Genomic DNA, 27,445 nt, shown 5'->3' on the forward strand with positions numbered 1-27,445 from the left:
GGGACAGATCTGGCTTGAGAATGAAAAGCTCAAGTGAGGTGGAAAATTCATCAGTAACTATATACATCTGGTGGAAGGGAGTAAAGAAGATAAAGTCAGACTTTTTTCAGTAAAATGTAAGCTGAAAGAAGAGAGGCAATAGGTACAGATTAAAATACAGAAAACTCCATTTAATCAAAGAACCACCCCCTTCTTCCCCACCCCTTTTTTCCCTCTTTTGGAGAAAACTCTCTCAAGAATGACAGTAAGATGATTCTCCCACCTTTCCAGTCGCTTGCAGCTCAGTTGCTGGATCTGCTCCTGCTGCACTGCTGTAAGCGGAGTGCAGAGTTTTTCGGAGCCCAAGCTCTGAAACTGAAGACAACATCACTTTAAAACCTGCCCACTTGTGCAACTTACATATTGTCTGCACCCTCCAGGCAGAGCCAGCACAACAACAAACACATACGGAGGGCACTCTTCAAAACCCCAAATGACAAGGAGAACCTATCTGCCTGTTTAACAAGAAACCTGTATGGCTGTAGTTTTGGTAGTTAAAGTGTAGGTAAGATAAAGAATCACTCCACCAAACAAGTCAGGCCACTGTATGGGGCTGCTGAATCACGGCCTGAACCTCTGATTGATCACCTGAGGCGAGCAATGAGTCAGCCACAGGAGCACAGGTGAAGGCAATTCACCTGCGGTGCAGGAAGGTGTGGAGCCTGGCTGCACGTCTCCTAGAGCCATTGAAGAGCTGACTGCTATTGGGGAAGGATCTCTCTGGAGATCCACTCTACTGGAGTCTATTTTGCAAGCCCAGGATAGGGTGTCTTTCTTTTCTTACTCCAATATAAAAATTACATCAGCCAAGCTCCTGGATATACATTATCTATATATTCATCGATTATACACTATACTATCTGTATATCCATTGATTATAGAGGCTGCTGTGCTGGTGTATATGTCATGGGTAACATTTCAGTCCCTGCAAAGAGAGTATGTAAGAGATCCCAAGTACTTTACTTGCATTAATACACTATATCCCATGCTCTCTGCCCTCTGAGGGAGGGAAAAGCTGTTCTACCTCCTGTGAGATAAAAAGAAGGGTAAGGGGATTAGTCAAAAAAAACAAAAAAAAACAAAAAAAAAAAACACAAAGCAGGAGGCACACACAGATCTTACTCCTTTTCCATTACTTAACTGTCTTTGCTCCCAAGACAAATGACACAATATATTCACTGGATTCTCGTGCTTCAGGGATCCCATTCTTCTCAAACACCTTTTGCCAGAAGCTGACCACATCAGGGGCAGTCACCAGCCCAGGTCTTGCGCTGCAGCTCTGTCTCAAAGATGACTGCTTGGGACTGAGGTTAGGACTTTGACTAGGTCCCACTGACACATACTGAGGCAAAAGCCCCCAGAACCTCCTGAACAGCGAGGAGCTGAGGCATCTCATTGTTGCAAAGTCACTTCCTGGTTTCCACGTGGGTTCCTTGTTTCTGTCAGCTGACCTAATCCACGAAGAAGAGACTCGCACAACACTCAGTGTAGCCACAAGCCAGTGGGACTAAGGACCACCTGATCACAATCAGCAGATGCTCCTCAGGGCAGAACAAAAAGGTCACTTGCTTGCAGCTCTGCTGGCCTAGAAAGAAGAGGCAGAAGTACAACCTGAATGCCCAGAAGAAGCGGAAGACACAAGATCCCTTCTGAATGGAATGCAGGCTGCTGCCCGACCAACACCCACGGGTACAAAAACAGCTACTCGCACCCTAAGAGTAAGAAAGGATTAACCTAGCCTCCACGGGCAACCCTGAGACCACCCGGAGCTCGTGGCTGAGCAGAAGGGAGCGGGGCTGCAGGCACAGCCCTGCCGCGAGCTGCCGACAGTCCGCTCCAGCATCCCGGGCCGGCTCACTGCACGAAGTCCTGCACTCCCTCCTGGTTCCTCCTCTCCTGTTCCAAACTCCCACGTCTCAGGCTAGCAGGTACGCTCGCAAAGGCTAATTTCATAGGTCAGCAGCCTGCCGCGTTGTCCCATCGCCAGGCTGCAGACAAGAGGGAACCGCAGCAGCTCACAGAGTGAAACCAGAGGAAGAGAAACTCGGAAGACAGGGGCCGGGTCGGCTCCCAGAGGGCAACGCTGCAGCACGGAGCAACTGAAAAAAAACAGTCAGGCCTGTGGCTCGGGGCACCGTCACAGGAGAAAGACCAAAGGAATTAGCAGCAGTGCTGCCGGCAGAGCACAGAGAGAGCCTCCCGCAGCCGCTCTGCGCGCTGACCGACCCGAGGCCCGGCACGGCGCAGGTCCTCCCCTTAGCGAGCTGCCGCGGGCGGCAGGAGCGGCCCCTCACAACAGCAGCAGCAGCAGCCCTACCTCAGCTCGCTTCGGCTCGGCGGCTCCGCCTCAGCCACCCCGCACACGCAGCGCCCCCCGGCCCCGCTACCTCAGCGGAGGGCGCGCCCGCAAAGCGCTCCCTCACCTCGGTGAGGCCGGCGCGGGAGAGGACCGCCTCATCGCCGCGCGCGCAAGCGACGGCAGCGCCGACCAACCGCGACTCGCGACCCGCGGCCGTCGGCCAATCGTCTGGGGGCACGGGGCGGAGGGGCGGGGCTACCGCGAGACGGCGGCGGCGCGCGCTGAGGGGCCCGGCCCGCCCTCCCTGCGGCCGAGGGCGCGGCCCCACCGCCGGCGGCACTTGGGGGAGCCGCTTCAGCGGGAGCGCTCTGTAAGTGGCGGCCCCGGCGCGGGCAGCGCGGCCGCCTCCGGGGAGGGGCGCGAGGGCGGCGGGCCGGGCCGCGGGGCGAACCTCGGGGCGGCTCCGCTCTCGCCCGGCGCGGGGCGAGCGGCCATCCCGCGGGCGGCGGCCGGGCGCTGGGAGGCGGGGCCGGCTGGGCTCGGCTCCGCGGTGCTGCCGGGCGGGCGGCGGAGACCTCGCGCTCGGCGCCCCCTCGGCGCCGTGAGGGGCGGAGCGCGGCTCGGCGGCGTTCTGCTTCCATCGCCCCGCGGCCCGGCGCCGCGCTGCCCTGTGCGGAGCCCTCCCGGCGCAGCCCGTGCCGCAGTGCCGGCAGCGCGGAGCGCCCCTTCCTGGACCGCTCGGTCGGTGAGGGACGCCTTCCGTTCGGCCGCGTGAGCCGCCTCTCGCCGCGCTGTTTGGCGGGCCCGGAGCACAAGTGCCTGCTACCTTCGCGCCCATTTACAGACTCGTGCGGTTCGGCGTCTCTCTCCACCTCCTTCACAAAGTTGTGTGGGAGAGACCTGCGGGATGAGCGCCGTGTGAGCTGACCGCCCGCTCGTGCTGCTGGCAGACCCCGCCCGGCCCCGCTGCTGCTTGCCTCGCACGATGGCTCTGCTTCGGCTGGTAGTGACAGATGTTAATCACGCTGCTTAGTGCAGCCGTGAACGGCAGAGAGGCATCACAGTAATGAGAAGTGCACAGTGACCTTGCCCAGAATAGAACAGTGGAGCTGAACAATGGCTCATTTCTCTTTACAGGCACATCTTTTTCTATTCAGAGCTCATTAACCCGTGTCCCTTTGCATTCCAGTTTGGAGATGTAATGTCTGCTGAAGTACAGAAAAATGATCAGAAGTCTGCTGCGGTAGTTCTTGAGGTCTGCACCGCTCTGCTCCAGAGGTAGCTGTGTTTTCACTGAAGTAATTGCTGGCCTGATGTCACATACAGAGATCTTAGAAATGAAGTTGTGCAAATACTTCCCATAGGATCATCCCATGGTGTTTTGCAACTCCTGATCATTTACACAATAGAAACATGAAACAATTAAAGCCTTTCATGTTTTCAGTATGAATATATCTGTCAAATTGCACAACTCCTATCCAAAATGGGACCCATTTTAAAATTAATACCAATAATTAGTGGTGCATGACTAAGCCTGTGTGGGTGCTTTCATGGGAGACTGTAGAAATACCATCTTTAGTAGCAGATGGAGACCAGTGCAACCCACTGCTTTAAAGAAGCTGCGTCTGCAGAGTGCGTGGGCTGAGGGACAATGGAGGGATGCATAGTGCAGTGACTTATCAATCACCTGCCACCACCACAGCAGGGAAGTTCTACTTCTAGTGGTGAGGTGCTGGAACAGCTCCTCAGAGAGGTTGTGGATGCCCCATCCCTAGAGGTGTTCAAGGCCAGGTTGGATGGGGCCCTGGGCAGCCTGGTCTAGTATTAAATGGGGAGGTTGGTGGCCCTGCCTGTGGCAGGGGGGCTGGAGATTCATAATCCTTGGGATCCCTTCCATCCCAGGCCATTCTGTGATACTTCAGGGTGATTTTTACTGGGTCCAAAATACAGATGTATCAGAGCTTAGTGCCATTTTGATGGATGAGATCTCTGAAATTTTCTGTAAGTTAAAAGCAAAAGAGAAGAGAGGTCCTGTTCTGGTATGGGTGAAGGCTGCGTAGCTCATCCTGTAGCAGACTGAAGACAGAGGAGTTCTGAGACACTACACAGCTCTGCCAATTTCTGCAAGGAGGCTGAGCTGAAACAGCAAGGGGTGAGCGTGTCACTGGCCTCAGCTGAACCAGGCAGGACTTTGGGGGTCTCAGTACCCCAGAAAAATGCACTTAAAAAAAAATTGAGTGGACATCTGTGAGCTGCTCTCAAAAATTGTACTAGTTAAGCTGTGGAAAAGATTGTGCCTGTCTCTAAGAGCTTTGCACTGTGCATCTGTTCTCATTCTTTCCTAGGCAGAAACTCATGTGGTTCCTATGCAGAAAAGCCATTGGTGATAGGCTGTGAGGTAGATCACATGAGAGTCCTTGAAACGAGGAGAAACTGCTGCTGTAGCTGGCTGGCACCTGTCTCTTGAGTGGAGGGCACAACAGCTTGGTAAAAGGCGCTAAGAGCTGGCAGGATGAGTTCCAGCTCACCCTCTGCACATGACTTACACCACAGCAGCACCACAACGGCCAAACCAGATGCAGGAACAACTCTGGATGCAACTGTACCAGAAACAGCTACTGTGAGCCCTGAGACTACTAGCTTCAACAGCACCAAAATCCCAGATGTGGCCAGCAGTGGGCCCAGCATGAGCGCCGTGCTGCTGTCCTTTGGGATCATTACTGTGATTGGGTTGGCTGTAGCTATGGTAAGAGACAATGCTAAGTATTTGTCTGTTGGGAGTGAAGGGTGGCAAAGGGGTCCTAGGGCTGATTTGAATTAATTTCTATATTATATTAAAGGCACACATAGAGCTGGTAGGAATGGTGCTCCAGTATTTCTTCTGTCTCCCTGGGGTCTAGGCAGAGCAGGCTGCTCAGCAGGTCTAGAGGAAACCATATATAACATCAGTATTTATTTTTAATAGCAACAGGAAGTTCAATTAAAATAACACAAAGCAGTGGCAGACTGACAAACAAGTCAGTCTGTTCTGACTTATTAACTGGAACAGCTGCATTGATTTAAACTTTGTCAACACCAGTGTCCCATAGTGAAGTTCATCCAACTTAACTTTTAAAGCAGGCTTGGACCCTGTTAATCTCCTCTGTGGGCATGTCTTTTTGAACTGAGGCAGACTGAATCAGTTTTTGCTAGACTCATTCTAAACTTCATTTTTGAGGTTCTCCTTGCTTGTGTATCAGCAGAGTCCTCAAGGATTTGCTGCATATAACTAACCCTGCCAGTAATCAACAGCTATAGTTCTGAGTCTGATAGACAATGCAAGCACTGCAGTTCTTTCAATATATAACTGGATCATTTACCTACCAACAGAGAATGAAGGTAGCAGCAAGCTCGTGTTCCTCGTGTGAGGAAGGGCTTTGCTAATACAAGCAGCAGAGGAGCCTATGGAAAGGGACCACTGCAAAATTTCATTTCAGACCCAAGGAGGAGTTTCTCCAAAAGCCCCTAAAGAGAACCTGGAAACACTGTCCTGGAAACGGTCATAAGTTCCCGAGAGCAACAGCCAGCGTTCGTAGTTCTCGGAACAAGGCTCTGGAGGCCAAAAGCCTCACTTTTCTCCCAGGACAGCCACTCTTACTGGCTGACACGAGGCAAGTCACCGAGCATGCCCTCTTTCCTTCTTCCCTTTGTACTGGGTAGGGGGTAACTGCTTCTATGCTGTAGGAAATCTTCAGGAGAATATTACAAAGAGAAGGTTCTTCAGCCATTCTAAAACTGCAACATATGGCCTCCAGCCACTAGAAATCTGCTGAGCTACACTTAAAACACACCTAACATTCTGACTACTACTAACACACCTAATAGCAGGCCACTCAAGCACTAGTGTCAGGCCTGATGCACTGTTAAGCTTACACTGATGTATATGAAACGTCAGTTCCAGTTGTCACTTCTGTCACTTTTTGCTTTCTTCTGCTTTGGTGCACAGTGACGTCAGACTTGCTATACCTCCTCTATAGGCGCCCTCTAACCCAAAATTATTCTTCTCAGTTGTTCCCCATGCTGCTGTTTGTAATGATGATTTTCTTTCTCCTTCAGGTTCTGTATATCAGGAAGAGGAAGAGGTAAGTAACATCTCTTGTTAGCTGAAGGGAACTCCGTGTTTCAAAATCCAGGTAGGGCTAGGAATTGGAGGGGAAGATGAGGAGAGTTCAAGGGATGGTATCTTAGAACAATCCAGTGTCTGATTGTAAGTAACACAGGGCAGGGGCTCTGTGCTCCTTGTGTTGGCCCACCTTTAGCAGCAGAGCTTCAAAGGCTCCTCTAGAGCTTTGAGAAGGAAAACATGGTTGAGCAGGAGGAGGAGATCCTGCAAATTCTTTATGCTTCTTATGTTAGATGCACTAAAAGAGAGGAAAGGATTGTGAGTGGATAAAGAAGCTGGAAACTCTGTTGTGAGAAGCGTGGGTCTCATGTTTCAGCCATTCCCTGATCTATGCTTTCTAACAGCCTGAGCCAATGATGCTGACTTTGCAAGACTAAAGGCCTCTTTAGTCTCAGTCACAGCAATGCCAGCAGCAGGTGCAGAAATGCAGCTTCCTAGTCCAAGACTTAGAGTATTAATTTCCTTAAGCTCTTGACTGAAAATAGAGAGGAGAACAGCATGCAGGAAGATGATTCTTGATTCTTTCATCTTTGACAGCAAAGACAGTGGTACACAACCTTTAGATGTGGTACCTCTTCCCTGCCTTATTCCTTATGGCAGGGCCATAGACCTTCAAGAAGTATTGCTGTCTGTTATGAAATTTTCAAGCCCAGATCTGGGTACTGCTCCAGGAGGAGCTGATGCTTGGCCTGTAAACATAGTGCTGCTGGAGATAGTGGTTGTGTTGGCACAGAGGGAATGTGTCATCCTAACAGTTTCTAAAATAGATAATTGTGGTGACACTGCTGGTAACAGCTTGGGTATTTCCCTCCCCTAACCTCAAAAAACTCAGATACAGCCTAAGTGTTTTCACAGGAGCATGTCCACCTAGCCATTATCCATCACTCTCCTGCCCAGTATTTAGGGAGACCCTTTGGGATAACTCATTATATCTCTGTCACTTGAAGCAATGATACAAGATTAAGAACAGTCTGCAGGCATCAGTCTCTCTTTCCTATTTCTATTTATTGTATTTCTATTTATTATTTTCTTTTTTTAATTATATATACTTCAAGTCCGTAGTTGAAGTACTACTCTCAAGTTGCTGGAGCTGAAACCAGACCCCTTCTGGCAGGCATAGTGTAGTTTGACAGGGGTGGATGTCATGGGCAGTGAGACAGGGAGAGGAGTTGCAAAATGCACAGCCATTACATTCCACCCTCTTGTTTTTCCCAATACATAAGGCTTGTCCTGAGCTTTTAAGGTCTGCGGGAACTTAAAATCCAGTCCCTGTTTGACTCTTCTGCGCATAATGCCTGCCAACATAAATTAGTTGATCCCTGGAGCTGTTCTCTAGCATCTTCCACTCCTTCCAGCTGTGTAGCAGGTTCTTATCCTCCTTCCCATAGGATAGAGACGTAACTGCTGTCCAGCAAGCAGCAACAAGAGCCGAATCCCCATGCTGTAGGAAAAACAGCGTGCAAAATGCCTCAGTAGTGGAGCAGAGAAGACAGCCTGAGCATCTGTCCTTCTGTCTATTGAGTTTTTCAACCAAGTCTTTACTTTCCTTTCCACGGGCAGGTTGGAGAAGCTACGGCACCAGCTCATGCCAATGTACAACTTTGATCCCACTGAAGAACAGGATGAACTGGAGCAGGAGCTCCTTGAACATGGGCGAGATACAGCATCTTCCCAGGCATCACAGAGCAAGGTAGGCAGCAAGGTAATAATGGCCAGGTGTTAATGCAGCCATTGGCACTTGCCCTGCTTTTGATGATGTAGCAATTGAACAGATCAATACAGTGAAAAAGATGTTACAACAAAGGTGTGATGACAAAAGGACCAGCACAATAGAAAGGTGCTATAAAGAAAGGGAAGAAGATTGCTTACCCATATCAGAAGATTCCAGGTTCACAGGAGAAAGCTTCACTGAGGAAGAATCTCTAAAAAGAAATCCTCCTCTAGTGACAGCCCTCAAATGAGATCTAAGAGAGGTGCAGCCAGGCTCCACCCTTTCCTGTCACACAGCTGAACTGCCTTCACCTGTGCTCTCAGGGCTGACTCAGTCCTTTCCCCAGGTGCTCAATCTGTTGTTCAGACCATGACTCAACAGTTCCCATACAGATGAGGAGTTTCTGTAAAATTGTACTGTAAGGAAATCATGTGAGACCTCAAGAGGGCTCCCTTCACCTCACCCAGCTCTGGAGATGGGGACCTTGGGAATTTTAGAGAGTTTAGGATGGTTTGAAGAGTCAGGCAACTAGGACTACAAGACTGAGAAGGGTAAGTGCAGGCACAACTCAGCTAGAAGAGAGAACAATGTAATTTTTTCAGTTAACTTTGAGTTTATAGCCGTTTACCACCTAGGGCAAATAGGATGAACGCCATTTTCTGGGAGAGGAAGCTCCACAGCTCACTAAGTATTAAGGCTCTCTGGTGCTGGCCCTGAAAACAAGATATTTCCACCCAGTTTTAAGGTATATCTGCTTTGCTGAAGACTACAATTGTAGAACAAGGTCTTGTGAATGTAGAGCCAGTAATCGTAATAGTTAACTGCAGGTCCTGAGGAAGGCTATCAGAAAGCCTCGTGTTGTTATGGCATGGCACATCTGATCTTGTCAGGACTTCCAGGCCAGCCTTGCTAGATAGAGAGCATAGCTCAAAAAGAGAAAAGGGAGCGGAGGTCATAATGTGAATATGGGAAAAGGGGAAGAAGGCTTTGCTTTGACCACTTCCGAGAGTTCAAAAATGTAGAGCATGCTGAAAAATGATGAAGTGCTAAGACCACTGAATCCTACTTTTGTGAGTTTGGAAAAAACTTGATGCCAGGTGTTTTTTGGTTAATGCTACAGATGAGCCTTTGACACAAGGTCCACTCCCCGTTGTACCAAGACTTAGGAGAAATAGGCAGAAGAGCTCTCACCATTGTTTGCAGTTAGTTTCATAGTGTTCTCTGTTTCTTTTGTCACCGCTATCACACACAAAAAGCCTTTCTCAAAGACAGAGCCAGCAGGGATAGTTGGAACAGGTATGTCTTCTGGCAAGTAGTGCAGCTTCCCATTAGAGTAGACATGTCTCCTTTCTTGAATTCCTCTCCAGCTGTTCCATGTTGCTCACTTCTTCCCTTGCTTTTCCAGTTCCAGGAGCAGGAATTCTTCCCAACATGCCTCAGTTTTCACATACTTGACACTTTCAGGTAACCTGTAGCAAGCTTGGTGTGGGCAGAAGGGAAGAAAGAAGAAAATACAATTGTAATTTATAAAATTATTCACTTTGAGAGATGCTTCCCAACCTGCCAAAGAACATGCTGGAGGTGTGTTAGAATATGGAAGATAAACAATATATTCCATACGTCATTTTAGGAAAGCAGAGAAATACAGATGTATGAAAGCAAAGGATCCTGTCCTCTGAGGAGTATGTACAAGGAAAACATCAGGTTCCTCTATCAGAGCACACAGAGGATTTCCCTTCAGGTAGTAAAGAGGGGAAATGACAAGGCTGGAGTTGAACTTAGAACAGTAAGAGTGTATCCTTCTTATGTAGAGTGCTTGGCCAGCAGAATACCTATGTTCCCTCTGGAACTTGCTAATGTACAGATATCTCTGCTGGGAAAGCACACTAGTTTAACGGCTTACTGTAGCAAGAGAAGCAGTCTAAAACAGCAGCCAAAGTCCAGTTTTGGCATGTTTCCAGGCCTTCTTGAGATTTCAACTCTTTGTATGCTGTCTTGTGTGTATAGATGGTGAAACATACGTAGCAAGTCTTTGCAGTCCTAGAAAAGCTACACCCAGTAGTCCATGATGTGAGCATTTTAAATTGGCATGGATGTGCTGATTTGTTCTGTGGCTTGTTGTATTTTTCTTATAGCCCTGTTGATGCCATGTTAGTATATCAGCCCCACCTTAAGAGCAGAGAAGAATAAAAAAGAGAGTAATAGAACAGAATAGTTCAGTTGGAACAACTGTGCCCAGCGCCGCGCACCAAAGTAAGGCAGACTTGCAGGGTCTTATCTTTCACTGCTTCAATGCAGGTTCTGCTAACGAGCCAAGGAGCCCTCCAAAGACCCAGCCGTCTTGTGTTCACAGACGTTGCCAATGCCATCAATGCATGAACAGTACCTGCCCCTGCTCTGGGATTGTGCCGAGATTGGGAAGGATGGAGCCACCAAACCAGCGACTTCTCACAAGTGTGGCTGAGTCATGGAGCCCAACTGGTCACGCTGCTGGGTTGTGTTACAGATGGGCTCACGCGCTGGAAACAGTCACCACTTTGGGAAGGAAACCCTTTACAATGGCAGTAGCAGTTTTAGGTGTGTCCACTACTACTACAAGGTCCTGAGCTGCCATGCTACTCCAGGTTCCAGGCTGGTGCTGACTGACACCACCTACCAAGCTGAGTGCTTAGAAATAGTGCTCACTCTGTTGCAGATTAACTTATCCAAGCACATCTATGTGCTCTCTGGATCAGGGAAAGAGGAGAGATGCATGTTCCAGACAGCTTACCTGTTGGCTTTGTGCCACCAGATCCCAATGAGAACAGTGAATGAGCCTCTGTGCAGCGATCACAGCATTGGCAGACCCTGGAAGGGTGGCCGGTGGCAAAGCCTCCTCCTTCAGCTGGGGAAACTGATGGTTCTAGCTGAGTGGTGAATTGGAGGCACACAGGGGAAAACACATACCATGGGCTTTTCTCCTTGTGGCTTGTGTGATGCTGATAAATGCGTGCCTGGGCTGGCACTGCAGCATGGGGAATTCACTAGTTCTAAAATGTGAAATGGTGAACATCTGGCTGGTAACACCCTGGCTGAGGAAGTCACTGAATATCTCAAATTAAGGCTGCCGTGTAGAAAGAGGAGAAACCACACAGCTGGAGGCAGGGCTGCCATGACTGGCTATGTGACTGCCTAATCATCTGACCTAGGAATGGTTGTGCCTGAGCCAGAGAGAGGAGTCAAGAAGAACTGGGGCTCTGGTACCATGTGTCCTGCCTGCTTCAGCTCAGGGAAATTTTATCAAGCAGAGAGAATATTAAACCTTAAACTTTTTTCTTTTGAATGAGGAAAAACAGGTCTTAGCTCTACATTACAATGTCTGCCAGAGATGGTTGAACATCTGGTTACTTCCTTACCTGATCGACCTGCAGAGCCTTCTCTCTGCTGAAGGAAACAGTTTTGTGTTAACCTCTGCTTGTGTTACTTGCTAATGCAGCAAAAGGTGGGTCTTGACAGATAAGCCAGTAGCTCTCCAGTAAGCCTGAAGCACCTCTCAGCCAGTGTTCCCTTCAGGGCTGTGGGAAGAAGTGCAGTAGGGGTCTCTGGCCATCTTGGCGTGCAGTATGAGTGCTGTTCTCTGCAGCCTTTTTGGTGGCCACCAGCCCAGGGTGCTGCTGGCCAGCACAGAGACTAGGGAATGGCAGCAGGGTCCAGACTATGCTCTCACAATGCAAACACAGAGCATGGCAGAAAGGATTACTGGAGGGTCCAATATGGCCATGGCATTGGGCAGATGCCACGTCCTCCCTGTCCTGCTCCTCAGCCTTGAAACTGCAGAGGAGATTAAAAAAAGGTATGTGCTTTTGTCCACCCTGTTTGACCATCAATGACCAGAGGGAGGAGTGCTCCTTTTGGTAATCTGCAGAGATTGTCTCTCACTCCTAGATGGGTGGTAGCTTTAGGTCCTGGAGGTGAATGCACAAATCAGACTGTCTGACTGCAGTGTTCATGGTGCTCTGCGTGCACAGCCTGCATACAAGCATCAGTGCCCAGCTATGTATTGATCACTACTGATATTTTTGTTTTTTGGGTTTTGTTTTTTGGGTGTGTTTTTTTTTTTTTTTTTTTTTTTCCCCAGCACCTGCTTTTGCCAGATCCTGTTCCATCCACAGCACCAGTGGATCAGGACCAGGAATCAGGGCCAAAATTTGAATGCAGATCTAAAGATGAGCTTTTTGTAAGGAGGTGTTTCACTAGTGGCAATTCAGGTAACAGATGCTTTGTTGCAAATTTGGGCCTCCAAGCTAGTTTTTGTTCTCCTAAGTGCTGTATTTTGCTCCCCACTGTGATTTTTCTTCTTTTAAACCCTTTTCTGGACACATGCCACTGATCCCTGCAGCTCACAGCTCACTAGCCCTGCCTTCTTCATTAACCCAGCTTCCCTTTTGACATTTTTGCGGGACTAAGTTGCTTTAGTTTTTCAGCCTCTGTCTCTTTTAAAAACCAGAGAGCTATGAAAGGGAAGTATAAAAGTGTCAGTACCTGTAGAAAATGGCCTGTCCTCAACACCTGGTAAGGTATGGCAGGAGACATTGCCAGGCCGCTGGTGTTGGCACTTCAGGGAGGTTGTTGGAAGGAGGGTGTGGGTACGAATACTCCATGTGATCTCAATTTGGAGGCCACTGTTTTTGGGCCTTCCTAGAGGTTATGCTTATGTGAGCAGCTAAAAAAGCAGACACATTCCTCCAGCCCTAACTTCCATTTCTTTATCGCCTCCAAGTGCTCACTGAGAACAACCAGCTGCAGAGACTTCATATTCCTCCCTTCAGCAGCAGGCACTCATTGCCTGTCACCCTCCTGTGCTCTGCAGCAGGGCAGGGACATGACTGGTGGCTTTGGTGCATGGCTATCCCAACCTGCCAGCATTCAATCCCTCTAATTGGATGGAAACTTGTGTTGTTGGTGTTGTCGTTACACACTCCACAAAAGGCAACCTAAGCTGGGCTGTTTCCTCAGACCACTGCGCAGTGCTGAGCAGTGCATCTGCCAGCTCAGAACAAAATCACACAAAACCTCGTTCTGTGTCAGTGCTGAGATAAAACTTGTATAACAAACACTCCTGCAGAGGAATTCTCTTCAACTCTTCTTCCCACAGCAGTAGGTTTTGTCCTGTGATCACTGCCCTTGGGTTAAAGAAGTATGGAAAATAAGACTAAAAGAATATTATGGATATTTGCTGGGCTTGTACTGGAGTATTCTTTTAGTTCAATAGCACCTTCGCTCACAGTTCTTGGAAGTATATGTGCAACCTAGCAGAAGCATTATGATGTAAATGAATTCAAGTGTTCTGTGTTTTAAGCATTGAAATATAATGAAAGAATTTACATGAAATGTAGTGTGATTTTCTTTTTTCCCTGCTTACATTTTCTGGGGAAAACTGGAGTGTATCCTCAGTACCTGTTGGTAAATTTGTACAGAGTGAATTCCCCTCTTCTTTCAAAGCCTGAAGGAAGCATGGAAGGCTTCAGATGGCAAGCTCTGCAGTCAGCCACCTCTGTGTGGCATAGACAAAAGCTGTAGAGAATTCTAAGTGCATAAATGAAGCAGAATTATCCTGTATCCTGATCAAGCCATTCACAAGGTGCTGGAAGATACACAGTAGGCACAACACTTGGGTTTAGGCAGGGCGGTTTTCCTTGCATCATTCGTGCTGGTTATTGTTTTCTTATAGGTCTGTGGGTGCTCCTGAGTAACTGCATCATGTTTTATAATGTTTGGCACTCTGGTTCAGATACAGATACAAGCGTGCCTAGTGATGTGAGCGTGTGCGGAGGCTGTTAAACACAGAAGAGGCAGAGCAGATGCCTGAGGTACTAGGAGTTTTATACCTTTATTAAAAATAAACTTCAAGGTTCATTTGCAAATTGCCAACTTTTTTTATGCCTACATCCAAACCGGAACCATTTATGAGAATCTTAAAACTTTGCTGGATAACAAATCTCTCATCTGCACTGTTCTAATCCAACTGCAGTGACCTGTTTACGATTCAGACCCAAACTGTCCAAGCTTACAAACACTGGAAAGGCATTTACTTAGAGGTAGGATTTGGCTGCACTGACAATGTGACTAGCTATGGCAAAAAGAAAGTGTTGGTCATTTCAAATAAGAAAATCCAGAGTGAGACCCTATTTCTCTGACGAAGACTGGAATTCTGCTTGCCTTTTGTAGGCTTTCATTCCAAGTCTCTGCATAAAGGTGGAAGCTGAAGTTATGGATTGGGATTTTGACTATGTGCAGAGTAGCCCAAAACAGCATGGCATTCTGTTGCTCTAAAGCAATTACATTTTCAGAGATTCCTGTTTTCTCCCATGGTTTCCCAGCTGAGAGGTAGCAAATGCTACATTTTTTGTTTCCAAGAGAAGGAGTACTTAAATTCCCAAGGGAATGCTACTGATCTGATCCCAGAGCATTTACTATCTGGCTGAGGCAGTTTCTATCCCTGCACTATGTCACCAGCTATGAAAAGTTTGCCTGGTTTTCATAGGAAAAGCTCGAGTTGCACAGATGCCAAACCAAATCCATTTAGAGAAACTGAGATTTCAGTCCCACGTGGTCGCAGTTATTGCTCTCAGGTAATAGGGCTCAATGAAATACACAGTACAGTCTTGAAAGAAAAATACTAAATCTGTCTAAATTACCAGTCAGACAAAGAAGTTGGTAGGATATTTTGACCACTGGAGTGCCCTTTGAATGCAGACATAAACTGCAGATGAGTTCATGTCCACTGAGGAAGACCGGTTCCCTGCTCAGAGGAGCAGTCAGCAGGGACAGACTTACACAAATGTCCCAGCTGGATGTGAGCAGGCAGCAGGAGGCAGTCAGACTTCCACACCCAGCAGTCTGCCTCATCCTGCGGTTTCAGGTCACTCCCTGTGATGCACCTGATCCTTGATTTCGCTGGTAAGGGGCAGGGGAGGCACAAAGAGTTCTCAGATGGGGTTTTCTGCCCAAACCACCAAACTGCATACAAGAAACTACTGTTAGGGCACACCTGAGAGCACAGTCAGCAGGGTCAGGCCCCTGGTTGCTGCTGAACCGGGCACATTGGACAAAGTGACCAAGAGGGAAAAACGTGTTTTTTTTCTATTCTCTCTCTGCAGTCAGCCCTTCCTCTTAACTCTTATGCCTGCAGACATTTTCTTGTATTAAATACATACCTGCTAAGGAAACAGACGCAATGAAAGGATAATAAATGAGCTCAATACATACCACCATTTCATGGGTTTCTGCTATGAGCTGCCATAAATTTAAAGCCAATTATGTTCTGTTTAAATATTTAACGCTGTAGAGCTAGCCAATTTTACATCCTGTCAAAGATAATTGAAACACCCAATTTATTCCTTTAATAGGCAGGCAGAGCATCCACCAGATAGAAAATACTGTCAGGATTTCGCTGTTTGCAAGGGGATAAGGGAAATATCCCCATTCTTCAGAATGTAGCAAGATGCTCTTTGACACTGGAAGCATGAGCTGACATGCGTGCTCCTGGCTGCTAGGTAGCAGCCAGCTTTTATTTGCACAGCTGCAACACTAGAGGACCCCACAGAGCACATTATGCATGCAGGTGCAACAGTAACTGCAGTTGTATCCTGAAGCTCTGCAAAGCAGCAGCCACCGAGTCACTTTGGTTCTTTACAGACACTCCTTGGAAGTGATGAAATCCAGTGGCTGTGACTAAGCTTTGTAAACGTTCATGAAAACTGCTATTAAATTCAGGGGCTGTGCCACGAGGCAACAGCGAGGTATGGAAGACGGCCCTGAGCTGCTAACACTAGGAGAAATATTTCAGAGTCAATCCCCGAGGTGCTGGAGGTGAGCTTTCCTCTAAAGCATCCAAGTAGCTGACCACTGGAGCAACAACTTTAGGTAAGCTGGAAATGCCATCAAGTTGGTTTTGGGTTTTTTTTTCTCCTTTGTGTTATGGTGAGGGAAGAACTCTCTTTCAGATGCAGTCCCTATGAGCAAATCAACAAAATTTAATTCCTGGACTACGCTGTCATGTACCAGAGGTGGTATGATGCAAGTCCAATGGCCAGCTATGCAGATTGGTTTCCTCTCTTGCATCTGCATATAACTGAGACAACAGTATCACCCTATTGACCTATCACTACCTGTGGCAGCACAAGGCACTGTGTCACTGTAGCACTGTTAAAAAAGTTTAGTATCCTCAAAAAATGTACTACAAACTGAGAAAGGCATCTCCCTGAGATATCATTTGTTGTTTTGTCCCTTAAGTCTGCTTAGATGTTTGGGTAAGCCAGCAGACAACAGAGGGGAAAGTGCAGCCAAAATCATCACAAAGAACAATTTGAAATATGACAGTAAGAGTGCTGCTGCTTTCCTGTCCTCTGGCTCCAGCAGGACATGAGCAGGCAGCACACTACTGAGCTGCGGTGGCGATGCTGCTCAGAGACCTCTGAGCAGCAGAAGCTTTGCTGGGCTTGAAATCCTCTTTTCCAGTGATGCCTATAGGGAAAGATGATGGGAGACAGAGGGTTAGAGCTCTGTTCAAACGCCCTATTGCAGAGCCAGAGTGAGGTTAAAAGGCAGTGAGGTTAAAAGGCAGTGTTCCCAAGCACTCAAAGAACTTCTCAGCAGCGTTTCCATGCTGCTGTGCTGGCTTCAAGCTGAAGCCCAACGTGAATGGCAGCCTCTGGCAGCGTGCCTCTGAGTGAGGCTATTGAGAGCCTTGGAGCTACAGTCTGCGTGGAGTTCCCTGACTTCTGCTACGCAAACACACATGGGAAAATCAGAGCTGGATACCCAGCTGCAAAGGCCATGGGAAAAATAAAAGGCTGGCTCTAAAGCAGCTCTTCTTTCTTTGCTGCTCCAGGGCAGGCTTGTAAGTTTTGCACATTTCTTGTTCAGCCCTTCCTGCTTCTTTATTCTCCCCAGAAAGGCCTGACTGGAAGGCAGGGAGGCGGCCATTGTTTATTTTGGGAATTCTTTTTAATGGTTCAGACACGAAGTTGGACAAATGCCTTCCCCACTGAGAGCTGTGAAGGACCGGGGCCCTCCCACAGCATGGGTGCTCAAAGCCCCTCACCTGAAACTGAAAGGAAAAAGCAAACCGATCAACCCCACAACAGCTAGAAGCTCTGTCTGTGCCCAGAGCAGAAGACCACGCTGCAGGCTCCTAGAAGCAGATCTCAGGGCAGCACAAGGAGCAGTGATAAGCAAGTTAAGCCCAGACCCACAGAGGTGCTGCTCCATCACATCTGGTCCTACCTCAGTGCAACAGGAGGGAAGCACTGCTCATGCTGCTGCCCTTGAGCCCACCCAGAGTGCAGAGAGAAGGAACATTCACATGGACTGTGGATTTGGGTCATGTCTGAGCACTGTTGGAAGGTGCTGTGGGGCTGGGGGTGAGCTCACTGCCCACAGCCCCACTGCTGTCAGAGCACAGCTGGATGGCAGGAAGCGATACAGGAGCGGGAGCCCCAGAGGAAGCTGAACTGAGCAGCTGAGGCCAACTGTTTCAGTTTTATCACACTACATTTCCAGGGACTTTGTAAGAACCTGTAGTAGGTTTGCCCGCCCGGTGTCAGTTGGCTCACTTTTCACACTGCGTGCTGCAGCATAACGGCAGCGGGACAGGGAGCAGCTGTGCTGACCGCATGGCAAAGCAAGGCAACATCTGCTTCTCCTGGGCTGCTGGCTCTCTGCCATCTCCCACTCAGGGGAAAGCATGTAATGAATCACCTCCTGCGATGCTCCCTGGAGGTAGGGCTCAGCTGCGTGCAGGTTTTGCTGGCCCTTAGCTCAGGGCAGCCCTCAGCGGCACAGGCTGCATTGAACTTGTACTTTCCCATGGCTGCAATGCAACTGGGGCTCTGGATAGTGCATCTGTGTGTTCCCGTGACAGTGACACAGTTATTTGTTACCTCATCTCAGAGCAGCTCATGCAGCTCAGAGACCTGCCCAGAAATGTGCCAGTGTCATGACTGCTGTGCTGCTGATGCATCAGCATCTCCCATGGTGCTGCCACGTGCTTCCAAGCATGGCTTGGAAGGAGAGATCACAACTACCAGAAACAGACTGGGACAAATCTGTAACACCAGCACATCCCAAATGCTAAGGGCTCTTCATAGTTTTAGGTGAAGTAAGTCCTTCACTAGAAAGTGAGAGCCTGCTATCTTAACATAGCCTGAAGATTTCACTCAGCTGTACTGCAGCAGCAGCCATCGCCGCAGACAAATTTATCTTAATAAGAAGTCATATAGAGACTTTGCCCATCCCCTGCTTTCTGCCTCCCCTTCTGCTCAAGTAGTCACTACCAAATCAGATGGCAGGAATGTGTTTCCCTCCTGTGTTCCTGGAGCCCTTCCAAACACTCCTCTGTTGGTCAGATCTGCAGAAGGATTGTAGCCAGTGCTGCGGCTGTGGGGACACGTGTGTGCTTTGCTAGGAGTATGATTCCATACTGAGCCCCAGGGGATCCTAGTTGTCTAATTTCTAACCTTGCGTGGCAGGCGCTGAGTTCACATCCATATCACCGCTTCCCTGAGGGCCACCTTCCTGAGATGCTCCTTGTGTCACCAGCTGAGGCTGTGAGGAGATACACCAGAAAAAAAAACACCCGTGTGGCGTCAGTACCAGGAGACAAAATCACAAATGCACAAAGTAGATGCAAAGCACAGTGCTTTTAATCAGTGCTGTTTATACCAGGCTGTGCAGTGCTGGAGGTGCGCCCACTTGCCATCCCTTCCTACAGCCTAAAGGTTAGCAACCCCGCACACAGCAGGGGGGTTGGAACTAGATGATCATTGTGGTCCTTTTCAACCCAGGCCATTCTATGTTTCTATGATTCTAATGCACACAAGAGCAGGCAGCAGTGTGTGGTGTCCTCATACAATCACAGCAGGTTCTGAATGGTGCCTGAGTCCATCCTGAGCCACTGCATGTCTGACGCAAGACCTTGAAAAGCCTCCCCAGTGTGGAGAACTGCTTTTTCAGCCTGGAAAACACCTCTTATATGTCAGGACAGTTTCCTGTCCTGAAATGCAAAGTGTTTTGTCCTCTGAAAATTCAAAACCAAAGGTCTGCTCCATTTCTTCTGTATTGGTTCCCCTTACCCTGAAAAAAATCTCTTCAGGTATTAAATGAATTTTAAACTGAGGCATCACAATGCTTCATTAACCAAAGTGAGAGCAAAACATTCTGAAGCATTACAACAAAAGAGTTGGTGTGGAAAAAGTTTAATCTTCAGTAAACTGGCATGCATCAAAGGACAAAGGCTTTTATGACAGATTGCTCTGCATGTAAGGCGCTGCTGCACATGAAGACGTTACAGCTCTTGCACACAGCTCCATGAATTCAGCCCCTGCTAAGCCCAGAATGGCAGCTACTGCTGTCTGTAACAGCAGGGAATGGCTGGCAGAGTGCTGCCTGTCCCACCAGTACCCATCAGAGATGTCAGGTGCTGCGAAGGACTTCAGCACATGTGGATGCTTGCAGGCTGGGCATCCCAAGCACTGCTCTGCAAAACCCACTCTGAGCAGGGGTTGGCACGAATGGACCTCCAGTGGTCCCTTCCAACCCTAAGTACCCTATGGTTCTGAAAAGGAAAAGGAGTACAGGAACACACACAGTCCCTCACTGCCACCACCAGACAGCTCTACCAGCAAGTGTTTTACAAACTCTGAAACTCCTCCCCAGACTGATGGAGCATGTACTTCACTTCTTTGCTTACCAGAACTCTACAATAACAGAGCTCCATGGCCACAGCCTCCCTGCCACAGTTCAGCCTGCATCACAGTGATAGTAGAAGTGAGGACTGAATTTATCCCTCCCACAGAGCTTCGTTGTCTACTCTGTCCCCTACCAGGCTGGGAGCAGAACTGCACTACTCCACTTCTGAAGGTTAAACCTGCCTGTTTCAGACTGATTGATGAATGGCAGAAACTGCCTGCCAGCTCCTCCACAGTCCTTTGGCCTCTGCCTTTGCATGTAGCCACTGGAGTTCACAGCTACCCACAAGACACATCGGTTTGTACCATCATCCAAGACAGGGTGCTAGTTTAAGAAATAAATCAAGTTGTTCTATCCTGCATTCCCTTGGAAACTCAGAGCCCTCTGCGTTCCTGCACTTAGCTCCACTCTGCGTTCTCTTGGTGCCTCGGCATTAAGGCTCAGCGCTGTCTCAGCTGAGGCCTCCTTCCTCTCTCCTCCCAATTTCTGCCTCCCTTCCAGCACACAGCCAGGTCGAATCCCACCTGCAGATGGCTCTCTCTTATCCAGCTGCTGCCAACCAATCTGCAAAGCCCTGACCTTCACTGGTCCCTGGGAAGGACCAAAACCAGCCCCAGATTGCTGGTCTGCATGCAACCACCCAAATACCAATCTTTATCTTGGCTTTTACACAGTGAGAGCATACTGCCTGGTGTTGCTCTGCTCTGCTCTCATCATTGCTTCTTTTTAGCACTAACACTCCTCTCCTGATATTTCCTCCCACATGAGCTGTAAGTTAAAATAGCTCCTAATGGTCAGCTTTTGTGCTTCCTGAAATCCCCATGTTTGCCTCAGGAGTCAGAAATTCTGCTGTAAAGCAATTTATAACTTCTGGTGTGTTGCAGACTGCTTGGACTCCAGTGAGTGTATTGCCAGTGCAGCTTCACAAAGCACTGACAAACCTCTCATTCACGAGAAGGTTTCAGACCACAGAGCCTTCAGGGAACACCTCTGTTTATTTTTATAGCGATACCTTCAATCCACGCAACCTGGGGAACAAGAGGCATGGGTTCTGACTGCATACCTCTGGATTGCTGCAGTGAGTGCACAGTGTGGCTTTGGTCTGCAATTCTTTGTGCAATAAATGGAGCAGTCTGTGGGATTTGTGTGGCTTTGTCTGTGTTTTGTTTTGGTTTATAAATCTCCTGCAAAGATAGATCCCAGGCCATTACTTATTTGCAGGACTGAAATCCCTATTGATTCTAAGTGCGTTTTTTTTTTTTTCAAGCCTTTACCTTCCAGCTACCAATTCTCACTAATCTTTTGCTGGCTGCAGAGAAGAGCCTCCTGCTGGCCGCACTCACCGTTTTGTCACCAAATTTCCCTGTTTTGCTTTATTCTAAGTTTCTTGTTTAGAACAAACAGACACGCTGAGCAATCACTGCAGTATTTCAGGACTCCTGGGATGACAGCCCCTGTGCCTGAGAATGGAATCTGTGCCCTGGCCTCCCAGCCTGGGACAGTGATGGACTGACACATCCTGAGCACAGCAGTTCTCCCAGCCTGCTATGGGAGCTGAGCCGTGGGGCTGGGGCACTGGAAAGGCACTCAGAGCTTCCTATTTGTGTGAGGCCATCAAGCCAGCTCCGCTCTGTGTCACTGCAGAGAGACTGAGAAGAACAAACACAGCAGAACCTCCCACTACCACCCAAAGCTCTGTGCCTGGAAGAGAGGAGAAGGACTGAGCACTGCACTTACCCACTTGCGGGGCCTTCCTCGGGGCCTTTTCCCAGCAGGAGGTTCTACCTACATTGAAAACAACAGATATATTTTCATCTCTCACATCTGCTGGGCACCACCATTAATACACTTCACTCGGCCGAAGTGAACTCTGCACAGTGATCTCGCAGGACAAGCAGCAGAAGGAGCCAAAGCTGGGGAGGAAGCGCCCACCGAATCACACTGATCATCACTACATGGAAACCACGCAGCACAAAAAACAGCAGGAAGTGCCAAGCAGGCAGCAGCAGCACAGGAGGGCTGGGGGAGTTCGGACAAAGGCCACAGTAACTGGTGGGTCTAACGGCGGCAGCTGAAAGTGAACCAAAACAGGGGCAGCCTTCCCCAGGCCATCAAGAGAAATCTCCCCACTTGTCCCTCTCATACAGCCACATCTCTCCTCCCCTTGGTAAAACACACAAGCCATTCGCTGTTACCGTTTGTCCAGTTACACTGCTCACTTTCTTGCTTCCTTTTGGCCTTCCTCGTGGCTTTTTCTCAGGCAGTGAGCCCACAGCCTCCTCCTGCAATAAAGAGAAAATTAAGCAGGGTCACACCTGACAGACCTATCTGCTTGTTTCTGCTTTTCCTGATGCTGAAACACATGAGAAGATGGGCAGAAATACCCCTACTTCCGTTTTTACATTCCAATTTACATTTTGTCTTGGGGAAATGGATGAGTTGCTAGGATCCCAACCATAGCATCTGGAACAGGGTGAGAACAACCTGTGGCTGTCTTCCTTCCAACTACTGGCGCAGAAGCAGAGGGCTGTGACACCTGAAAGTCTCCAGACTGCAGCAGAGACCCGAGCAGCTCCTCCCATTCCACTCCCTGGTCTGAGCAGCTTTCCACGAGGACCTCTAGAGCACCTCTGACACCAGGGGCCGATACCCCAGGGCACACGTACTGCTGCTTTCCCGAGTAGCCTTAATATTTACTACACAAAACCTTGGCTTCCCTTGCTCTTTGCTGCCTACAGATCCTACCAGGTTAACACTGGGCACCTCAGGCAGGCCCTTTGGGTGATATGCACTCACCTGTGGCTGTTTCTTTGGTCTTCCCCTCTTTCTCTTCAGGCCTTCACTCAGTGGGGAGGGACCAGAGTTCTCTGACCTCTCACTGCTCATCTTGGCACTTCACACAGTTTCCAGACAATAATCCAACAGCTTATTTTCCCATGGAATAGTAGAGAGAACTTGTCTCCTCTTTCCTTCCCAATCTTGTTAAAGATTCTCCTCTACCTGCAGGGCTGGAAAGAGAGAGCCAGGTGTGACAGCTTGCAATAATTTTTATCAGCTGGGAGAGCCTGGGACACAGCAGACATTTGGAAGCACAAGTGTGCTGTATAAATGTTAATGAACTGTTCTCTTACACAGCCCATTCCTCGGCTTTCTAGGTTTTTTAGCTAAAGGAGGTGATTGCTACAGGTGAGTAAACGCGTTGGTGTCTGCATCTACCCTTCTCCCTTGCTAGCCAGATTTATCCAGGCTGGCAAAAAAGATGTCTTCAGCTCTCTGAAATCCCCTCTTTGTAGGCTTCCTTGGTCTGGGGAAGAAGCAGGTGGGGGGCAGAGCGGCAGTGGAGAAGTCATAACCACCACAGTCAAGAGCAAAGCTTCAGTTAGAGCTTCTGCATTATCAGATACTACAGCAAAGAGCACCTTACACTGGAATGTATTAGGGTACAAACTATCCAAGAAGTGAAGTTGGCTCTGGAGCTGCCTCCCCAGTTTGTTCCCTGTCTCTGGTTCAATAGGCCCCATTTGGACCATAGGAGTGATGAGCTGACACAGCACAGAGAACTGAGCCTCTGGTCCTGCACAAGGCTCACTACTTTCTAGTCACCCAGGCCTGGATTTTGCTTTGATCCTGAGTGCTAGTTGGTCTTACGCAAGTTCTGTATTAGCAGGATCACCAGTCCCCGTGCTCCCCTTAGTGCCTGCTTTGGTTGGAATGAGTCTTGAAGTGACTTCTTTGTTTCCAGAAATAACCAAGATCATAAGCTGTCGAGAGTACCTAGGAAACCAATGACTTTCCTTGCTTCTTGAGGTTTCTCCTCTGGCACTACTGCTGGGAAGACAGCAGGCTGACTGCTGGCCTCCACAGCCTCAGACCCAGAGCAGGTATCAGAGGGAAGGAAGCATGAGCAGAAGCTCAGCTGGGACAGCATGGGATGCGGGGTCATTTCTCTTCCTTGCATGTGAGGCAAACCCCAGCCAAGAAGGTGAATACAGCTGCCAACTTGCTGATCGGTTTGGACAAGGCATGTGGCCTCCCCCACGACTGTGTTCTCCTTGCATGTGAGGAGGAAGGAGCTGGTAGTGCTGGATGAATCCTCTTTGCTCTGTGACCCTCACTGAAAAATAAACAGCTGGTAACTGTGTTGCTGGGAAAGCAGCATCCTTACTTGCTAAAGAAAGCAGAGGTATAAACACGCCCTATACAAAACACTTGCCTTCTCCTCTCACCTAGGGGTTGCAAATCCAGTCTGACTTGCCTTTAGAAGCTCTTCTACTCCCCATCTACAGCTGTTTGCTCCACCTGTGTGGTTTCTCCCTTCTTCCTTTAACAATGAGAGGTAACAACAGCATCCCTAAGCAGCTCTGTCAGGTTCTTGCCTTGAGTGTTGCTGAGTGCTCTGTCTCTCCAGCAGGCTGTACCTGAGGTGATAATGGCAGTGTGGCTGTAAGGGCACAGCAGCCCTTTGTAGAACAGTGTGGCCATTTTCAAAGTGATGCTGGGGAGCAGGAGCTAGTTCCAGTTCCCAGCTACCTACTGAATGCCTTGGCAGTCCTCTGTACCCGCTGCTGTGGCCCAGCTTGCAGGTGCTGTTACACACTGAGTGCTTCTATCAGAACTCTGATCAGAGGCTGATGGAAAGACAGAGCTCAGCTCAGGGCTCAGGCTGCATCTGGAGGGCAGGCGGTTAGGAAAAAAACATGTCTTTGTATTTGCAAGCCACACATGGTTGCTACCAAGTCCCTGAGAGATAAACATGAAACACATTGGCAGTCTCTTTCAGAGAGAAGCTGTGCTTTAACAAACTGTTACTAGAGCTTTGTAGATTGATCAGATGTTCACGTTACAATGACAAGAGGGCCTTAATTGAGACAATAACAAATATTCTGCCTTCTGGTCCAGCTTTTTTACTCTTCCCTTTCCAGGCATTTTCTGCTCAGAACTGTGCCTCCACTGGCCCTGTGGGGTGTCTGACGCCTGGTGAGCCCCAGCCTGCCCCAGTGCCCACAGGAAGGCAGTGGGTGTTGCCAGAGCAGGTAAGCATGGGCCAGATCCCTGCCAGGAGGTGAGCTGCTCTGGCATCATTGTTTCTGCCCCACAACACAGTCTCTGGAAAGCAGGTTGGTGCCTCTTTGGATTCAGGTCGTAATGTTAGCATGGAACAGTTATGCTGGAAACATAAACGCGTCCTTGAGAAATATATGCGCCCTTTTCCCCCCATTTATCCAGGTATCACCAAAGCATAAGGGATGGGATGAATGACGGGGTATGGTGGGCACTGTCAAAGATAACGCATGTATCGGGGTGATAGAAGTCTGCCGGGGTGATAGAAGTCTGCCCTCCTATCAGCACAGCACAGTTAAGCATTTTCGTTGTTCATTCTTCTGCGCTGTCTGCTTGGTAACATCACAGGGGACACGCAGAACCTGACACCACCTCTGGCAGAGGCAGCAGGAGAGCTTCCAGCCTTCATTCTCTATTCCTGAGAAACACGTGTGGTCATGACAGGCACTACAGCCATTGCTCTTACTGACACAGCCTCTCTCGTGAGCTTCCTGTAGCTGAAACCTGCATTAAATCAAGGTCTTACGTGACAATAATCAAGTGGGAGCAACCACTGTGTACAGAAGTCATTTTTCACCAGATGCAAAGAAAGCCACTTCTTGCAAGATGATCATTTTCTACATCTTGCCAGACTGACACACTCTGCAATGCCTCTCATATACCTGGCAGGCTCTCTGCAGCCAGGAGGGCACGCAAGCACACAGACTGCTGGGAGACAGCTGAGTTTTGTGCGTCCTTCCCATCACCTACCAAAGGCACACGCTTCTCGAAGCCTGGTCTGAAAGGAAAGCGCTAACAGAACTATACAAGCATCACTCCTTTGAGCTTTTGTAGGGCTTACAAGACTCAACAGAGAGGAGGGAACAAAGCAAAAGCAGACACTGCAGTTCTACTTCAGGCTTTGTAACAACAGCTTCCCAGAGAGAAAAACAAATCAATACCGTCTCTCGCTGCACACCAAAAGCCAAGGATGCTTTCTAGGGTTGCTGCACTCACTGCTGGGAACATCCGGCAGCATTGACTTCCTTCCTGCATGTCCAGGAGGGCCACAAAACCCACCCACAGGACTGTGAGCCCAGGTGACCTTTATCTCAGCCATGCATGCATTCTGAAAGTGACGCAAATGGGTGACTGTGTTTTTGGCAGTGGTTAGGCCTTTGCTATGCTGTGGAGCCCTCACCTGAAGCAAAGCATCTTGTGTCCCTGATGCAGTCCCTTCAGAGCTGTATGGCCTAGCGCTTCCCATCTGCCTTACAGATGAGCTGTTGGAAGCCAGTTTTTCTCCCACACCAGAGTTCTCAGATAGAAAAGCTCCTCCTGATGGCGATGCAGCTGGAGACCAACACGTGGCACTGAGTACTGTTCCCGAGGGGCTTTTCCCTTTCCATAGACTTCAGAGTGAGCCTTGGGAACTCACTTGGAGAGGCAATTCACACTGCAGAACCCATCCCTGTTTCTTCTCCGGGGAGGCTAAATGTTGTGTTTCTCTGGGAGAAATGCAGCATGACACGGGGTGCTGCTGGGGTTTAGCACTATGCCTCAATCTGCCATACGCAGCAAGCACTGCCAGCAGACCTAGCTGCGGTGCCCACATACAAAATACAATGTTTTTCTCCAAGAGGAATGGGAGTTATGCTTAGGATTATGAGAGATCCCTCATTATAGCCTTAGCACTGCTGCTGTCTCTGAAATAAGAGGAAAAAATACCTGCAAAGCACAACTCCCACTGCTGTCATGTGTGACAAAACAAAGCCAGCGCGCTTCACATGTGAACATGTGAACATGTGAACATGGTCCCTCTCAGTCGCCCCTGCAAGAGGTGGGAAGATGTGGCCCAAGCCCTGCATCAGACAGAGGAGGAGAAAAGGCATCTACAGGAGGGAATTAAGAAATCAAGGCAGAAAGAAACCTTCCATCTCAGCGAGATTGCAGGAATAATCTGCACATGTGTTATAAGAAATCACTTTCACCTTCCGAGAAATCAAATGCTCACATCTTTGCAGAGCTCACCTGGGGCAAGAAGTCCTGCAGCTTGTCATGGTGCCCCATGGAGTCCTCTATCCGAGAAGCAGGGCAGCACACTGCAGCACCTCCCTGGGGAGGAGCAGTGGCAGCAGCTCTCTGGCAAGCACCCCTTCCTTATCTGGCAGATTCTTCTGTGGAAATGAGGAAGTTGGGGCCACTAAATCAAGCTTGTGGCAAAAGCAGGTTAACTGTCACAGCCTTATAAATCACATCACAGGCATAAATAACATCTCTAGATGCTTTCCCTCAGTTTTGGGCAGCTGGTCTACATCTTCTTTGGTCTTATGCTCTCCAGGCCAATTTAGCATCATTCATTCTTGCACCACAGCCCTTCAGCAGCAGTATTTCTCTCCTCCATTTGGAGCCCACTCTACCAGATATATTTTAACAGGTGGGTCAGGTCTCCTCCATCTTGTGA

The 27,445-nt window shown here is 48.8% G+C and overlaps 3 protein-coding genes across 11 annotated transcripts in view; 1 reads left to right on the forward strand and 2 right to left on the reverse strand.

Annotated features, from left to right (window-relative positions):
• The window catches only part of HEMK1 (HemK methyltransferase 1, mitochondrial release factors N(5)-glutamine), a 28,578-nt gene extending 27,143 nt beyond the window's left edge, over nucleotides 1–1,435 (reverse strand). For both annotated transcript variants that reach the window (XM_031555483.2, XM_010718293.4), the window contains exons 1-2: nucleotides 1,181–1,435; nucleotides 263–354 (exon numbers count right to left, since the gene is read on the reverse strand). In XM_031555483.2, the coding sequence (XP_031411343.1) occupies nucleotides 263–354; nucleotides 1,181–1,435 (347 nt within the window). The remainder of the gene's footprint in view (nucleotides 1–262; nucleotides 355–1,180) is intronic.
• Nucleotides 1,436–1,619: 184 nt separating this feature from the next.
• Nucleotides 1,620–13,581, forward strand: C14H3orf18 (chromosome 14 C3orf18 homolog). 8 transcript variants are annotated; one of them, XM_085235578.1, is made up of 7 exons: nucleotides 2,560–2,708; nucleotides 3,528–3,616; nucleotides 4,684–5,084; nucleotides 6,434–6,459; nucleotides 8,061–8,190; nucleotides 9,617–9,675; nucleotides 10,510–10,660. In XM_085235578.1, exons 3-7 carry the CDS (start codon nucleotides 4,851–4,853, stop codon nucleotides 10,517–10,519), a joined length of 459 nt encoding a protein of 152 aa, XP_085091704.1. In that variant the 5' UTR covers nucleotides 2,560–2,708; nucleotides 3,528–3,616; nucleotides 4,684–4,850; the 3' UTR covers nucleotides 10,520–10,660. The 8 variants fall into 8 exon arrangements, 6 of the variants coding, with proteins under 6 accessions (XP_085091700.1, XP_085091704.1, XP_085091705.1 ...); XM_085235574.1 differs by lacking the exons at nucleotides 2,560–2,708; nucleotides 9,617–9,675 and adding an exon at nucleotides 1,620–1,967 and having other exon boundaries at nucleotides 8,061–8,202; nucleotides 10,510–13,581; XM_085235579.1 differs by lacking the exon at nucleotides 9,617–9,675 and having other exon boundaries at nucleotides 2,561–2,708; nucleotides 10,565–13,581.
• Nucleotides 12,267–27,445, reverse strand: part of LOC104913102 (uncharacterized) — a 48,775-nt gene continuing 33,596 nt past the window's right edge. Inside the window, exons 7-11 of the mRNA XM_085235580.1 lie at nucleotides 22,738–22,949; nucleotides 22,137–22,223; nucleotides 21,679–21,726; nucleotides 18,711–18,798; nucleotides 12,267–16,716 (exon numbers count right to left, since the gene is read on the reverse strand). Of these exons, the coding sequence (XP_085091706.1) occupies nucleotides 16,631–16,716; nucleotides 18,711–18,798; nucleotides 21,679–21,726; nucleotides 22,137–22,223; nucleotides 22,738–22,827 (399 nt within the window). The 5' untranslated portion in view covers nucleotides 22,828–22,949 and the 3' untranslated portion in view covers nucleotides 12,267–16,630. The remainder of the gene's footprint in view (nucleotides 16,717–18,710; nucleotides 18,799–21,678; nucleotides 21,727–22,136; nucleotides 22,224–22,737; nucleotides 22,950–27,445) is intronic.

This window comes from Meleagris gallopavo, chromosome 14, assembly GCF_905368555.1.
Source record: "Meleagris gallopavo chromosome 14, MGAL_WU_HG_1.1, whole genome shotgun sequence".
Lineage (NCBI taxonomy): Eukaryota > Metazoa > Chordata > Aves > Galliformes > Phasianidae > Meleagris > Meleagris gallopavo.